The 18,829-nt window shown below is 36.0% G+C and overlaps 1 protein-coding gene across 4 annotated transcripts in view; it reads right to left on the reverse strand.

Moving 5' to 3' along the window:
• ptch1 (patched 1) overlaps window positions 1-18,829 on the reverse strand; it is a 149,850-nt gene that overhangs the window by 84,105 nt on the left and 46,916 nt on the right. For all 4 annotated transcript variants that reach the window (XR_005634334.1, XM_039758855.1, XM_039758854.1 and 1 more), the window contains exons 3-4: window positions 1,290-1,479; window positions 36-105 (exon numbers count right to left, since the gene is read on the reverse strand). Coding sequence is in view for 3 of the 4 variants with exons in the window: in XM_039758855.1 (XP_039614789.1) it covers window positions 36-105; window positions 1,290-1,479 (260 nt within the window). In the remaining variant the exon portion in view is untranslated. The remainder of the gene's footprint in view (window positions 1-35; window positions 106-1,289; window positions 1,480-18,829) is intronic.

The following is an 18,829-nucleotide window of genomic DNA, read 5'->3' on the forward strand; positions in this document are numbered from 1 at the left end:
GATAAAAAAGATGTCTTATGAGACAGGCTGTTTACCTGATCCATGAAAACTGCTTCTGTTATAAGCTCCCCTGATTTGTAACACAGATGTTCCAATTTCCACTGCCTAAGAAATAGAAAGAAAACATGCTTATTTGCAACATACATAGTACTTTCATGGTGAAGGAGATGTTTAATGTGCAGAGTCCTTATGGCTGATAAATTAATGAGCATGTCAGTTTGCACAAACTCCATTTGTAGGAATAAACAAACATTGATTTCTCGCAATAAATCAAATATCCATCCATCCATCCATTTTCTAACCCGCTGAATCCGAACACAGGGTCACGGGGGTCTGCTGGAGCCAATCCCAGTCAACACAGGCAGGGCACAAGGCAGGAACCAATCCTGGGCAGGGTGCCATCCCACCGCAGATAAATCAAATATGCATTAAGCAATTCAATAATCTTAAGTTTTAATACTGAATAATTAATATTAAGCATTTTACAATATCCACCTGCAGAAAAGAGGAATATGAACGATGTAAGTATTACTTTAATAGTGTTTAATTTCAAAGAGGACTGAAATTAAAAGCCTATATTATATATTTACTTATGAACATCATTACTTTAATTTTTGGACCAATTTATTCCAACTTCTGGATGACAGATTGCTGGAGTGAAAACTAAGTACCAGATACGAGAGAATAAAAGTCCTAGACTAGATAACAGTTTACCACAGGACACTGTTTTGCACAACTGATTTCACAAAAGAATATTCCTATTAGCTAAAAGAGAGAGTCTGGTTGTAGACTCAGGCTTCAAAAAAATCAAATAAGAAGAAGGCAAGCAAAATACTTTATTTTTGAAAAATTTAGAAGTACATTTATTACTTTTGTATCAGTGAAATTTACTGTTACCAACAGGGGCAGAAACTTACACATGTAGCTGTGAAATGTACTACTGTATACAATAATGTATTGCATCAGGCAACGAACACTAACAAGGTCAATATGTTATATATATGTAAAATATACAATATTATATATATATATATATATATACTGTACATACATACACAGTATATATATACACATACACAGTATGTATATAATATATATATATATATAAATCCTCCTTTTGTTTCAAAGTGGAAATTAGCCATAAAGTCAATACATAAAAATAAGTTTGTTAAATGCTAATGGCAAGTCATAGTATTTATTTTATTGGACTGGATTTTTTATGCTTTATTAACCTCTGATTAAGAGGGAGATGAAAGTTCTTTAACAAGATTACAGAAATTTTTCCTCACCTATTATACATGTAAACTTGGACTCTACTGGCTTGTATTGCAGAGTCTAGGTGCTGTCTCAGTGCTTCAACTGTTAATACATTTGCTCCTTCTTCCAAAGGTGTCTGTATCATAAGCTGGGGATTAAACATAGCCTCTTCACCAATCTTTTGTCGTGTATATTTTAACTCCTGGTTAACTCTTCCTCCAACTGAAGAAAAAAAAAACACTTTACAGTTAATGTCACTAAACATTGCATATTTTAAGAACAAACCATTAAACAACAAGTGAACATCAATTCACAAACATTTTTTAGTCACATTAAACATATTACATTTCATAATTCACAAAATGCTAGTCTTCATATCTTCCTGTCCTATTTTAAACAAAATCAGATACTGTACTTTCTTTATAAGTTGACATTTAATCAAATACCATAACAACATGCAGAAAAATGTTTACTGTGCTGTGGTATTGGTCTTTTTTCTGATAAAAACATTATTTTAAAAAATTTGTATTACTAGTTTTTTGTACTTATTTATTCATGACCATGATTGCTTCTTGGATTGCCGAATCTTGGACCAAAAATTACTTTTCTAACAAAGCTATTACTTGTTATCACCAGTGAGAATATAACAAAAGTCAGTTTCATATTATACAAGATTATGAAGACTAGATTTCCCTTTTTCACATTCACAGTTACTCTTAAGAGAGGTAACCAAAGAAACCTTTTCAAGGTGAATACTTATGGGTTGTGTAATATTTATGTATGTGAAACAATGAAACTGTGGAATGATTTGCAATATAGACATAGTCAACCTTTATTGGTCTTGGCAGGGCCATTGTTTGCACAAATGCAGTCTACCTATGACATTTGGGAAACTGAAAAAAATTTTCTAGTATCAATTATACAATTTTGGCGATGTATAAATGAACTTTGCAATACTCGCTTACCTGTAACATCAAAAAGAGCCTCCTTAAGCACACAAATGTCATGATGGTCAGAAACCACCATAAAAATATTAAGGAACTGCTTTAGCACAAGAGATACCTGGTAAAACGCTCTACAAAATACAGATACCTATCCAAGATTCTTTGCATCAGCAACAGTGTAGAGATATAAGGCAGATGCACAGTTGGGTAATGGTAAAGCATTCCATGTGGCAAGTGGCAGTGTATGATTTCAGCTATAGTAGAGTCTCGCTTATCCTACCTTCGCTTATCCAACATTCCGTATTATCCGATGTCCCACCACAAAAAAAATAAAAAAAAGCATCAATCGGCAACAAGAACTGCAAGTTGCGAGCGTAGTCTATTTTTTGTTGCTCCCGACTCTACCGCAGCTAATTACAGTGGAACCTCGGTTTGCAAGCATAATTCGTTCTGGAAATGTGCACGCAGTCCAAAGCACTCGTACAGTATATCAATGCGAATTTCCCCATAAGAAATAATGGAAACTCAGATGATTCGTTCCACAACCCAAAACTATTCATATAAAAATGATTAATACATAATATAAAGTAAAAATAAATAAAGCAAATTAACCTGCACTCTACCTTTGAAAACAATCATGGCTGGTGTGAGTGAGTTTCTAAACTCTTGTAGGATTCCACCCAACTGGACAACACGCAGAAGAGCGTCCCAAAGCAATCGCAGTCTCCCAGCGCTGTAGCAGTTTGCCATAAAGGCCAATCCGATTGTGGACATGCTATAAGCGCCTGCCATCGATGGGTGATACAATGAACAAAGAACACAGTGTTACTTTCCCCCTGACCCTGCCTGAATGCTGTGTCTGTGTATAGTAATCCCTCCTTGATCACGGGGGTTGCGTTCCAGAACCCCCCGCGATAGATGAAAATCCATGAAGTAGAAACCATATGTTTGTATGGTTATTTTTATATATTTTAAGCCCTTATAAACTCTCCGACACTGTTAACATTATTAGAGCCCTCTAGACATGAAATAACACCCTTTAGTCAAAAGTTTAAATTGTGCTGCACGACAAGACAGAGATGACAGTTCTTTCTCACAATTAAAAGAATGCAAATATATCTTCCTCTTCAAAGAATGCGTGTCAGGAGCAGAGAATGTCAGAGAGAGAGAGAGAGCAAGAGAAAAGCAAACAATCAAAAAATCAATACGTGCTTTTGCGCTTTTAAGTATGCCGAAGCACCGCGATAAAGTGGCATTTTTTAGAGGAGCGTCCGTATCCTCTAGGCAAACAGCCGCTGTGGAAACAGCCCCTCTGCTCACTCTCCCTCCGTCAGGCAGAGAGAGTGAGAGAGACAGAGAAAAGCAAACAATCAAGCACAGCGCGGGAAGCATATCGTATATCATTGAGGAGTTTTATTTAATACGTAATACATGCTCTGATTGGGTAGCTTGCAAGCCATCTGCCAATAGCGTCCCTTTTATGAAATCAACTGGGCAAACAAACTAAGGAAGCATGTACCATAAATTAAAAGACCCATTGTCCGCCGAAATCCGCGAACCAGATGAAAAATTCGTGATATATATTTAGATATGCTTACATTTAAAATCTGCGATGGAGTGAAGCCGCGAAAGTCGAAGCGCGATATAGCAAGGGATCATTGTATAGGAGAAAGGCAGATCCCGCTAAAATAAATAACAGCGCTGTTGCTGTTTCAAGCTGAATAAAGCTGGTGTTGCTAAAAGTACTGAGACTCAGCTTCGAGTTTTTGGGTGCAAGACGTCACAGCACAAACACACACACACACGCAGTCACAATGCTGTAGTAAACAGTATACGCTCGTACAGATGTTGACTATATAAGTGACGGAATTAAGGCTCTAGAAACTGCAATTAATTACATTGGGCAACAAGGAGAAGCTACAGGAATCGACATAATGATGCTGCAAAGATGACTTGACAGCGAAGAAACAGCACTCGTCAGGAAAGCAGACTATGATCAAAAATGTCTTTAAATCATCACAGGACTGAACTCTTTAAGTATAGTACATACTGTATTTAACTCCAGACAATTCTGTAACTGTAAGTTCATTTTTTCAGTTAATTTATTCTGCTGTTTTGTTGTAAAACATGATTAGGTTCATAATATGTAAAATTATAACATAGTTTGACGTTTAATAGGCTTTTTCTTAACACCTGCCATTATCCAACATTTTCGCTTATCCGACGTTCTGCCGGCCTGTTTATGTCGGATATGCGAGACTCTACTGTATTTGCATATAATGTTATTTTTGTGCACAGGTATCTCTCATAGATACAGTCATCAGGAAATGCCAAATCGTCTGTCCAACCTTTAACAATATTTGCACGGGTGGTTCTAAACCTAACATATAATCCAAGCTCCTTCATCCACCAGATTTTCGAAGAATGGATAATCCAAAAGGGTTGTTCAGAGCAACCTGACTTTTTATGTATTGAATCTACCCACAAACATCTGTATGCAATTCATCACTACGAATACCAAAACATAATTACTAATTTTTAAAATGACTGTTTCTATATTACTGGCAGATACTAAATTAAAAAAACATTTTGGCTTTCTAACTAGTGGGAAAAAAAAGAATAATATGGACTATTATAAAAATAATGAACTAGTTGTAAGCAGTTCATTTTTGAAGTACACATGGAATCTTATTTAACATATATTGTCACACAAGTGCACATGGGAGGCAGCTAAAGGCTTGAATGAGGGCAATTCCGAGCCAGACCAGGATGTGACAGACTGCTCTGATTCTTTTTCTCGCCTTTTCGGGAAATTCTGCCTGGCCCTGTTTACGTCACATCTGGGTTCCAAACCTATGAATGAAGTACTTTTTGGTTCCAGCCCTTCTGATGTCACTTCCAGGCCCGAGCCTACGAAAGAAGACCCTTCCGGTCCCGGCCCCTTTGATGTCACTTTCTATACTGGCCTTTAAATGCCTCCAACTTTCCCCTATGCCCTCAGTTCTGTTTCAGACTCTGATTTGTGCAGATCAGTGCTATCATTTGTTTCAATTTTGCAGCCAGGTAAAAATATATTGGGGGCTACCCCAAACCTTGCCATGGCTCTTTGTCAAGTTTGTGACAATATATATGAAAATGTTCTAGGAAGATATCTTACTCTTTATTATTAAACAATTCATATGCAAATATTATCAGGACATATAAAATAGGCAACTAACTGATAATCCTTTAACAAAAACAAACCAAAAAATAACAAATAATCATGACAAGCACCTAACCAGACTGTTAGGACAATTAGGAAAGTGCAGAATAGCTAACATGTTAGCCAAGTAGCACGTTACCACATCGGACTATAGTGCAGCTACTGTATTTTGCTCATTCAGTAACTTTTTAACATTACATGTTGGTTATCAAAAACTCAAAAACAGAAACAGCCTTTTCCATATAAAACTAGACCTAATCAGAAGTTTGGAAATGAAAACTATATTGTGTCTTTTGTACTCACAGTACTTCCATGCCTTCTCCTTAACTTCTCATCTATCGGAAGGCACACTTTTCCAAACCTGTGATCAGCTTAGCAATCATACTCTGTGCTTAGTTTCAATAAATGATTGTCAGCGTGAATACTGGACTGCTTTTACACTATAACTGTCACCAAAATTATTATTATTTCAATATCTTTTTCTTATTATTTATTGTTTTCATTGCTGCAGGTAATAAGGAATTAAAGTTATGTTAATATTTACCCTCTCAGTCCCTGGAGCTCTAAATTATGTGCTTGTCGGTAGACTAATCTGCTTTTGCAAAAGTGTTTAGCTACTGTACTTTAATTCCATTTAAAAATACTGTTGTGAAAATTCCTTTTGGTAGGTCTGCTAACACCACAAACTGGCAATACTACAATACAGAATTTACTTGGTGTGGGCATTTACAAAGAAACAAACACCTGAACTAACATGAACTAACTCATTTATTCTAAGAACACACTTTTACTGTAAGGAGAGAAGGAAGAAAGAAACAAAAAAATATTCTTGTATTATACTTTATTCTGGCCTCCACTGGTTATTAAGTTTATTTTTCACTATTTCATTTTTTACTTTCATATTGTTACATTTAAATTAATAGATATACAAATTGCATAACAATTATATGCAGTTTTAAGAAAGAATTTGTTGGCAAAGTCCGTAAAACAAAGCAAGAATAAAAAATATGTTTAACTGAATGAATAAATCATGAAACCCAAAACATATACAGTAGTTGCCCATAATCCCCCCAAAAACATTTATATACCGTTCTTTCAATGCAAGAGCATAGGATTTATTGCCAGTATTTTGAGTAAGGAACAATAACCTAACAATTATTTCTGGTTTATTGATTTCCAAAGGGAAATTTATTTCCTCCAGAAGCAACAAAGAACATAAAATACTACAACAAAACAGTTAAAAATAAATTGAAAACTATTATGTAAGTGCAAGATCCAGAGCTATACACACAATATTATTATAATGATATAATAACATAATTAAATATTGTTCCTATGCCAATGTGTCTTGTGCAAATGGCTAGAATGAAGACAAGCATGAAGGGAGGAGACATTGCACAGCCTAAATGCTTTTGGCAAAAAACAAAAAAACAGCAGCGTCTCTTACAACACTGTGGTGATATGAGCCAGTTGTGCTCCAGGACTATACGTCATCTGTGGGATTGCTAAAAGACCACATGTTGATGTGTGTTAAAAGGATGCCATTGCAATGGAATTCACAGTGTTAGGTGATTAGCCTATTCATTTGCTTAAATTTAAGGATTCCTTTATTTACTTAACCATAAGCATGGCCAATATACATTTGAAATTAGACTTTTTTTCTTTTAAGATGTGGAGCTGCTTGAAATATACAATCAGTTTCATTACTTAAATTCTGACTTCTACTGTCAAAAGTATGTTTGAAACATAATATGCTTAGTTTAAATATTCATTTTGATGGGTTGTCTGGTAGACAGACAAGTGTCGCACAGAATTCAAGCAGGTTAGTGAGAGGACACAAAAAAGATTTAAGTACATTGACTTAAACCATATTGCCCTTTTAACAATGTACTACAAGAGTATAAGCAGGAGTACTGTCATAACCCTCTAACCTGTTGCATGACAGCACACAGTTCCTGATGATCCTTTAAGAAAACCAGTCCAAAAGATCTACAAGAAACCAGACTCCTTAAGGGTTACTAAATCCTCATGGATTCAGGAATACCTGGAGGGTTCCTTCCTGCCATCCCTTCAGCAAAACAAATGGAGAGAGAGAGAGGGAGAGAGAAGATGAGAAAAGAGAGTGCTAGAGAGGAGGGCAAGTGGACCATGCCACTACTAGAAATGGGTTAAAAAGTTAAGGTTCAGAGTGCCTTTATCCTCTTAGCATTTATAATGGGTGGCATACGGACATACGCATACTATACATCGCTGGTACATGTAGAGATACTTTTTCAATTCTAGATTCTGCTCAAAACGCAGAGTATACACTGATCAGAAACAACGTTAAAATCTTCCTGCCTAATACCACAAGGGTCCCCTTCATACTGTTGTGGACACCTGTCAAGTCATGAACTCAAAACAACCTGTGAAGATGTCCAGTGGTATCTGGCACAAAGACATTAGTAGCAGATCCTTTAAGTCCCGTAATTTTCAAGATGGGGCTTCCATGGATTGGACTTGTTTTTTCAGCACTTCCCACTGGCACTCGATCAGATTGATATTTGGGGAATTCGGAGGTCAAGTCAACATCTTTAACTCTTTGTCATTTTCCTGAAACCATTACTGAATATTTTTGCAGTGTGCCATGGTGCATTATCCTGTTGAAAGTGTCCACTGCCATCAAGAAATACCGTTACCACAAAGGGGTGTATGTGGTCAGCATCAGTCTTTAGGTAGATGGTACCTGTCAAAGTAACATCCACATGAAAAAAACATTGCCCAGTGCATAACCCTGCCTCCTCTGGTTTGCCTTGTTCCCATAGTGCATCATGCTACCATCTGTTCCCCAGGTAAACGATGTACATACACCTGATCGTCCATATGATCGAAAAGAAAATGTGATTCATCAGACCAGGCCACCTTCTTCCACTGCTCTATGGTTCAGTTATAATGCTCACATGCCCATTTTATGTTCTTTTCAGTGGTGGACAGGATTAAGCAATCTGTGATGCACTGTGTGTTCTGAGAGCTTTTTCTAATAGCCAGCATTAAGATTTTTATCAATTTGTGCTATAGTAGCTGTTCTGTGGTATCAGACCAGATGGGCTACCCTTCACTCCCAATCCATTGATAGATTGTTAAATAGAACTTCATTTGTCCCCAGGGGGAAATGTATTTTATTTTTACAGAAGTTCTTTAAAATAAATAAATAGATAGAAAAATATATATATATAGTCATATACTATGGACTGAACACACACCAGAATGACAAAAAATTTTAAAAGACAGAAAACTTCTGACTTGGGAGTTACTATGAAGTTTGAGCTCCCAAGACCCTGTAATCAGTTTACCAGTTGTCTTTCCTATGGGCCATTTTTGGTGGGTACTAATGAATGCACACCTGGGAGCATCTAATAAGAACTGCCGTTTTGGAGATGCTCTGGCCCAGTCAAAGTCACTCAGATCTTTATGCTTCCAACAAACCACCTACAAGAACTGGTTGTTCACATGCTGCCTAATAAATTCCACCCCTCGACAAGTGCCATTGTAACAAGACAATCAGTTTTATTCACTTCACTTCTCCTTGTTTTTAATGTTGTGGCTGACTGGTATATAACATGAAATAAAGTAAAATTAAATGGAATAGGAAAAAGTGTGGCTATGAAAATACTGAAGTTAAATATGGAAATGGTAATACACAGATACTCGTTTTGAGGCAAATATGATGTCCCGTGTGGTTATTCTATTTTCAACACTCTGTTATACCAGTCGTAGCCAACAGGTACATAAAACTGCACCCTTTCTTTTTTTGACCTCTGATCTATGTAAACATATTTTCAATGGCCACTTGATATAATTAGACACATCTTTTACTTTCTTTTTATAGCTGAATTGAAGAGAATCCTGCACTTATCAATATGACAAAATATCAACTGGCAGAGGATATTAATATGTTAAAGATGTGATCTAGGCAATTTGACTGCTTTTTCTGTACTTAATTGAATAGTATTTATAGCAGAAGTGGATAAAAAAACTGCTTTCTAAAAAGAGAAATAAGAAATGGCAGCAATACTGTAAGGAATTACAACATTTTACTTTTAAACTGGCACATAATTGCACAGCAATTGCCTCCTGGTCATATTGCCTACACAGCACTAACTGCTAGTTTGACTTGGCAGTTCTGGAAGAAGAAAACACATCAGTTTAGATTAAAGAACGTCAGACAAAAGTAAAGCATTTAAATGAAAGATTCCATGCAAAAAATTATTTTGATTTCAGAAGAGACTATTGGTCAAATTGTAAGTATTAGCACAACTGCCATCAATGTTATGGCTACAAACAGGACATATTTTTCCAAAATGAAATGCATTATCACAGATCTTTACACGAGGGATGCTTAGCAAAGAAGTCATTTATAAAAATACATCTCAAACCCAGTCCCATCTTAAGCACTAATAATTTAATTAATTTGTGGATATGTTTCCATGTGCAAAGACAACTAAGAAACTTATACACACTATAAAATATACTACTAACTCTATTACTTTCTATATTCATAAGAACACTGTGTCAATAAACACAGCTAGTCATGCAGGATTTCCTGTAATTGCATGCAAAGAAAATTGAGTGCCTGGTGAAACTGCTGGATTGCAAGTACAGTGCTGTTCCTTAAGTAGTGGAGTCTCCGTTACCACCACAATAATTTATCAGCTGTTGTGTAGTACATGTCTCTTTCTAACTTTGCTCCATAAAAACTTCATGGTGGACTCATTCCCTCATGGCAAAAAGCAAAACACAAAGTGGCATTACAAAAGGCATATGATGACAGAACTTAATCCAATTGCCAGTTGAAACCTTGCTTCTGATTAGTTGTGTTCCTAAGCAAGTTAGTTAATTAGCCAGTATTCTAAAATTTAAAAAGGAAACATGCAACTGCAATGTGTTTTGATACTGTAAATCACCTCGGGTAACAACATGTGTGAAGTAGGAATAGAAATGGTAACCAAATATGAAGGAAAGTAATGAATTCCTGCCATTTGATCTCTGATTTATTCTATAATAAACACTATATGCGAACAGCCTGGGAAAAACAAAATACAGAAAGTGACACGCCATACCACCACCGTAGGCTACTATAAATCAAAATTAGTTTGCTTTAAAACAAGTTTTGTCATTTTTAAGTTACTATTGAAATCCTTCCTTTTCACTTGCAAGAAAAAATGTACTGTTTAAAATTTTACTACTTTTAATTAATCTATTAAAATTATTTCTTCCGAGTACAGGCAACCAGAATAAAAGCTACTTAACAATCAAAATGATTCAGTAATTCAATAATAAAATCAATACCTCAATAAAATAAATTATTCATGATCAGAACAACCATTTTAAATTTCAGTTGGGGCAGAACCAGACGTATCCTGCTACAGGTACAAAGCAAAAATCAAACTTAGAAGAAATACAAGGTCCTTCACTGTGATATGCAGTTTTGCAACATCCCTTCCATGAGGCCAATTTACAGCTGCCAATTAGCCTAACCTGCATGTATTTTGGGTGTTGGGAGAAACTAAAAGTACCTGAAGAAACCTGAAACAAACACAAGCCAAAATTCAAAGTCAGATCTCTGAAAATGCTATAACTATGCCGATCAAAATGAATTTTGTGTTTCCTTATTAAAAAAAAAGAAGAAGAAAACTTTTGACTTCATTTGAATTTGAAATTTTCTAAGTATCTGTACCTCTCATTTATTTTTTATCCATTTTCACATCATGAAACAAGACTCCGCTTGAGTATTTTACGATCTCTGCAATGCTATTAATCTTGGGTTGTAATCACCACATTCCTTTAAGGCCACCCATGTACAAGGAAACACATACACCATAAGAAAATGTCTCTTGGCATCAAGTAAATGTATCTGATTTTTTTTTCCCTTACACCAAAAATCGCACATCTGATCTTGCTTTACAACAGGTTTATAACATCCATAATTAATAACAGACGTAAAAGAACCAGGTCTTCAGTTCTGCTTTATACATTTCCACAGACCCCTGACCATGACGTTAGTAGCATAATAGATTTATAAAATAAAACATATCCCTTGGCTTACTTTGAAACAATCTCCTTTTTGCTTCTACTGAACAGGAGTACAGAAATCAAGAATAAAAACAACAATTTATGCTCACGAAAAAATTTGCTATATAAAATACTTTGATGGGTTACCCAAAAATTAACAAATATAACTACAAGATTCCTTTGCAACTTCAATTATTTGTTCAACGTATACTGTATGTCCTAGTAATATACACCTGGGGCTAGCCAAATTTACTTTGGCTCAGTGGAGGAATGTGTGGCAGGAACAAAACAAAACAATTTATTCTACTAGTTGTAACTAAAATGATTTCATATTTAATTGTATATGCTTACAAACTGTCAAGTTCATTAGGGAATACAATTCATAAATGAAGGAGTGTCATGATCATAAATGTAATAAAATGCTTACTGCTGAAAACAACATAGACTTCAACAGAACTATCTAATCACCAAGAAAACAAGTCTCCTCTGTTGTGAATCGCGTGCAGCAGATATTTTTTAAACCACCCCCACAATCTGGAATCCTCTTTAACTTTAACAAGTGTATAGCTATGTACGTCATTTGTTTTAACAGGCTGAAAATCCATCCCAAAACAAATGCAAAATTTCAAAAGTGTGTGATTATGTATTGAGTTGCGACAACCTGCTTTCTTTACATTTAAAAAGCTGAGAGAAAAGAAAAATCAATTTTATCGCAAATTCCATCTTTGCAGGTAAAAATAATATCACTTACATAAAAATAAGTAATAACTCACTCAGAAAGACTATTTCCTCTAACCTATAATCAACATTGTTCACAACATTTGTGTTTACACAAGTGAAACTTGTCAGAATTCTAGGATGGGCTAAGAACAAAATAAGAAACATAAAGAAAAGTATAACACAATGTACACAACACTTCTATATGTCATAAAGGCTAATTTTAAGGCCATGTAAATTCCAATTTTCTCCATTTACAAAGTAGTTTCTTCTTCTCCTATTAATGTACTGATGTTCTGGCAAAGCCTCCCCTCCCACCTAAGGTTCTTTTATACTTTCCTCATTCTTCTTATCTTGGGCTGCCCTTTGAAAGTCAACATACCTCACAAAAAGATATACAGGAAAGAGATAATCCAGAAAAGAGCAAAACTTTATTTTCACTTCATAAACATCACTGAAGATGAAAAGGGGAACTAGCAAGAGCACAAAAACTATACGGGATTATGTACATGGAAGAAATGTGACCACAGAGTGAGGACTGTCCAAATCATGTGAGGCTCCCATTTTCTGCTGTCTTTACATTGTCATACGATATAGATATTATTAAAAGTTTATTAATCTCTTGAAAAATAGTCTCTGGTTTTAAATCTCTTTGAACAATTATTAGTATTGATTATTATTTTGTACTTTCATTTATCGCAAAGAAATGTTTTTGGGTCCCACTGTCAAGAGGCAACTGCAGAATGGTAAGCAGTGAGGTCCGGTGCCACGGATCTATCTTCATCTGAGATTGTGGATATTCATAGGAGAGACTGCAAATGATTTGTGTGGATCTGACCAAGATATAATTAGTGATTTTTTATTTCTTGACTGGCTAGCATTCTGGTTTTAGCAGTGATTTATTTTCCTAATTAATGACTTTGCTTTGATATTTCTACTTAGTATTCACCTCCTGATCCCCTTTTGTACCAGGGGTGATTGGATTTATAAAAAGTAGGACAGACTTGCCCGTCGTGCAATCCAGCTAAACTGCTAGCTCTTTGGGATTTAAAATGTATATTTTTTTCCCTCTCTCTGCCTTTTTCTCCATGGTAGAATACATTGACAAGGTAGACCTCAGAGTCAGATAAACAGTATTCTCTCTGAAACTTATACCTGCTCTACCTTTTGATGCCCCTCCACCTGTTGGACACTTTTTGGCAGATACAATGTTTTACTATACTATGAAGTACATATATTTAGGAGGGTTTTGTGATTCAAAACATCTAACCTATTACCAGCTATCTGATATGGGCTCCAACTTTCAACAGAGTCCATGATAAGTGAGAAAACATTAAATATAGATCAGTGTACTGAGATGTACAGTCATTAATGGCACCTTCATTGTGAAGCAATTTTTTATCCTGCTACACAGTGTTAACTCCAAGCTGTTTTGAACACTTTCTGAGGAAGGGTAATTTTCATGTTTAAAACGGCATTATTTTTTTTCCCCTTAAAATATTCATGCATATTTGCAGCACACATGTCACTTTAGGTGCTTTTCCACTGCATAGTACGGCACAGCACGGTTCAGTACAGCTCACCTTGGTTCGGCTCAGTTCGCTCGGTTTGCGTTTGACTGCAGTTTAGTACCGCTTTAGAGTGGGCGGGATTATTCACGTGTCGTTATAGTTGCGCCGCCTCTACTGCCGTGACACCGTGGAACTTTTACAACAACACGCAGACAACGACAACACTTTAGCTCGACGACGCGCAAGGGTAAGCATCTAAAAAAAGCACGTCACTAGCTAACTTTATTCACTGTTGCAAAGCATAAAATGAACTTAACTGCCAGTGTAACATTAAAATGCTGATTCTGTATATTACAGATCTTCCACATTTTGCAAAAAAGTCGCCGCAACAGACCATCTGTTTGGACATTTAACCGTGCTTCAGAGTGGTGGGATGTGATTGTTCCCGGTTTTACAAACACTCAGTGGCTGGAGAACTTTCGAATGTCTGAAGAAACATTCATCCACTTATGCAACAAACTGCGTCCAGCGATGGAGAGACGGGACACAAACTTCCGCGTGTGTGTACCTATAAAGAAAAGAATAGCCAATGACGCAGTGATGACGATTTTCTCCGACCAATCAGTGACCAGCAGAGTTTACACGTCACGTTTTGGTAACGGTTCGGCGCTTGGAACCTCGGCTGAGGTGGTACTAAAAAAAGGACCAGGTACCAGGTACTGTTCCCAGTGGAAAACGCCCCAAAAGTGAGCTGAACTGAACCGTGTCGTGCCGTACTATGCAGTGGAAAAGCGCCATATGGGGTTTTCAAGCCTGATTTGAGAACCACTATCATGCTACATATCCACTACATAGCAAATTTATATCCTACTAACACTTAAGCAGAAATGTGACATTATCAAAACAGCATTGAAGAATATTACAGATTTAACATGGAAAATTGCAATAAAATAACACTTAAAAAAAATTTAAAGTACTGTATAATGACTAGTAGTTTAAAGCAGATTTTCCTTTATGATATATTAACTCAGATAGTTATCGAAGGTATGTTTAGATGAAGGAATGACCAAACTGTAAAAGTATATTTACTGATGGTGGAAGAAGAAGATCAAAAGGAATATAGAGATTTACAGTAAGATGAGACACTTACAGTAGTGGCAAAAAATGTGATGGTCCTCAGTCTCAGGGTAAAGAAACCTTAAGACAAAGGCTACAGGTGAATGACCCCAAAGTGATTTCAAACAAAAGAAAATACTGTATATTAATTGTGCACTTCGGAATTGTCTTAAACTTCTCTAAACGTGACGTAAAGGGCACACCATCATTTCTCAATGTTCCTTCAAGTGCATTTCAATAGGTTACAGAATATTGAAAGAGGTTTGTGGTGAAAACATTCTAACTTACACTCCCATTGTTTTTTTGGTTGCTGGTGAACACAAATTTATATTGCACAATTTATATTACAGTGAGGCCTATAAACTAAAAAATAGACTACTGCAAATAATAAATACTATTATGTACTGTATAATGTTAACTTATTTAAAACTCAGTAACTGATAAAAAAGAAAGCATTAACAAAAAAAATTCTTAACTGTATTTTCTTTCAAGCATCCAGAGTGCAGAGAGAGGATGGAGACATTTTCAGATCAACACCCAAACTTTGCCCCATCAGGCCCTGCTGTATTCGATATGCAAACTTTACCCTCTGCACGAAGCAGACACATAAACTTGCAGTTAAACATGAAAATTTCACAACCTCTAAGCAAAGATAATTAAACTAATTTAGCACACTCTCATAAAACAAACATGGAAAGACAAACAGCATGATACATAGCACTTTCAAAAACAAATCAGCAACACAATGGCTATAAAATGGACCAGAAAGACACAATTTTACTTGCAAAGATCTTTTACTCGTTATAGCAAGAAACAAATATATCTATTATTGGTCACAATTTAAGGACACGCTACACTTCTTGTAGTGAGATAATTTAGATCAGAAAAACAGGGCAGCTGAGGGCCTGGACATTTAAATGATGATATAACTAGGGTTCTAATAAGGGCTGGCTCCAATAAGCATTACGTACTTCAGAAACATTTAAATGGAATTGTATGTCTTCTTAGTAAATCAAACCATCAACTTATTTCTTTCTGTAATGTGACAGGATCAAAGAGGTATCTTTATACAACTGAAATCCAGTACTCCCATATTCATTTTTGACGTCCTAGTAGTTTCATGCTCACAAATGTCATGGTAATAAAGCAAATACATTCTGTCATTGTTTGTAAAAACTGGATTAGTAATAGGATTACAGTAAAATACCTTAAAAAATTCTCCTGTGATTGGTAAGTAAAACAGTCATGAAACACTGCAAGCTTCACTAGGCAGTGTCACAGCTTTTTTCCGATAAATGGATCCAAAAATTGCTAGAAATAACATTAAGTTTACACCTGAGATGCTCAACTCCAAATTTGTTTGTACAATGCATTGGACCTGATATTTTGTAGGCAATGAACTTCAGTGTTCTTCAGATATCTTGTCAATAAATCTTTATTTTAATAGCACCATTACGAGAATTCCATTCTATTAGCACTTTGCAGTGCAAAAAAGAACACCAAATATGAAAACAATAGCAAGTATACAAAATGATCATTGGAAAAAATAATAAAAAGCTATATACTACAATGGCAAAAAATGCAACAATACAAGATACCAGTTAGATTTTGGAAACATACGCAAAAATCTAATTTTAACATTATAGCTAAATATTAGCGTCATAATATTTCTTAATCAAATGAAATAAACAAAAATACAAAAAAGCAAAACAAAAAGGGTAAGACAAAATGTTTCATTACAAGGTAAATTGATAAACAGAGTAAAGATTTTTTTTAAGCTAGCAGCCCATGACTGTTTTACTTAGCAGCATCACATACTGTATATAATACATGTACTTATTACAAATTGTAGTCATATGACACCAACAAACATTCATGCCCATCAGTGACACACAGTCTTGCTTATTTAATATACATAGTGTGATTCAAAAAGATTGATCTGATTTCAAAATGATTTATTTCACTTGTAAATCATTACAGAACAATGCATCCATCCATCCATTATCCAACCCGCCATATCCTAACTACAGGGTCACGGGGATCTGCTGGAGCCAATCCCAGCCAAAACAGGGCGCAAGGCAGGAAACAAACCCTGGGCAGGGCGCCAGACCACCGCAGGGCACACACACACACACACACACACACACAGACCAAGCACACACTAGGGACAATTTAGAATCGCAGATGCACCTAACCGGAGCACCTGGAGGAAACCCACGCAGACCCGGGGAGAACATGCAAACTCCACGCAGGGAGGATCTGGGAAACGAACCCGGGTCTCCTAAATTGCAAGGCAGCAGCGCTACCCACTGCGCCACCGTACCACCCCAGAACAATGCAGTAAATTGTAAATGGTTTAGGTGAGCATAAAGTTTAATATGTAATTTTACAAGTGCTCAATATGAACTCCTGCAGCTGTATGGATAAATCAATGTGATAGTGAAAATCATCCCATACTTGATTGAGCATGTCGGGTGTCACTGTATTCACGGCACATTCAATGTGATTTCAGAGATCATCCAGTGTTGTTGGGAGTGGTGGCACATAAACAGAATCCTTAACATACCCCCACAAAAAAAGTCAGATGGCATGAGATCTGGTGATCTTGGGTGACAGAAGTGGAGTGCCAAAACGTGGCCTCCTTTACCAGAGATATTCTCAGTCATTTAAAAAGTTGTTTACAGTATAATAACAAACAGGGACCATTTGTCCCCAATGAAAGTTTCAAATATGAACAGGTTTTCTTGCAGAACTTTATTACACTTTACATAGATAAATAAGTTAGTACCTAGAAAGCTCCAAGCCTCTCTCTCTCTCTGTCTCTCTCAATGTCTAGAAATAAACACCTGTGTGCTTAATAAAAAATGTCCATACATATAAAAAAATCTAGACTTGTACAGCGATTAGCATTACTGTTTGCTGCTCTAGGCATCAGTGTGTGAAGTTCACACATTCTCATTGAATCTTAGTGGGGTTTTGATAATTTTTTATGTAGTCAAATGCTTTCATATCATATATCTGAGACACCATTTTCTGTTCTTTTAGTTTCACCAGCAGACAAACATTTGTGTTTTTTTTTCTCTAATATAGTGAACAAAGGACTTATTTATGCCATGTTTACAGTACACAGACTCAAATGAAAGTACCGCTTTTATCATATTCAGAAGCGAAACTTTCTCTTTCTCTCACTAGAACTTTGAACATGTTTAAAGTAATTCCACACTGCAGAAATTGTTTAATTTCATTTACTGGCAGAACTGCAAGCCTAGAAATACAGTACACATGTGCATGTCTTACATTAGTTTGCATCACCTAAACAAAGCAAAAGTTAAATGACCAATAAGTATTGCATCAATTTCCCAATTTTTATTCTAAATAATAATTTCAAAAACACATACCCACACACAGTTATGTAAAATTACATATCTAATTATATTATCTATTTATCTATCTGTTGTCACATATGTGCGCATAGGGGGCAACAGCAGGGTCCAGGTAGTGTAGAAAAGCCAGTAAACAAGTAAAGCCAGTCTCAAACCCTTCCAGCATCAAACCACAAACCAGATGATGTCACTTCCCCTCCTCATACTGACATCCCGCCTCTTCCTTCCTCCTTGCTATATAAACTCATGTCCCAACAGACTACTCTTTTGCTCACAAACAATTTTCGATTTTGTAAAGTTCCTGACAATATACGGGGTGGACCCCCCACCCCCAACCTTCATCTTGTCTTTTTTGTATCATTACAAAATATGATACTATCTATCTATCTACCGATCTATCTATACAGGGTGGTCCAGATCGTCTGGATGACTGATTTGTGCAGGGACGGTTCCAGTACGGCGTGAAGACGATTCTTCATGTCGTCAGTTCGCACACTTTTCGATGGTTCAGGATTTTTTGAGTGATTTTCTATGTAATAAACTTAATAAGTTATAGTGTAATCAAAATTGCATAATTAGATCTGGACCACCCTATATGTACACATATACATAGATAAATACATACAGTACATGCATACATTATATATA

Source organism: Polypterus senegalus, chromosome 7 (genome assembly GCF_016835505.1).
Source record: "Polypterus senegalus isolate Bchr_013 chromosome 7, ASM1683550v1, whole genome shotgun sequence".
Lineage (NCBI taxonomy): Eukaryota > Metazoa > Chordata > Cladistia > Polypteriformes > Polypteridae > Polypterus > Polypterus senegalus.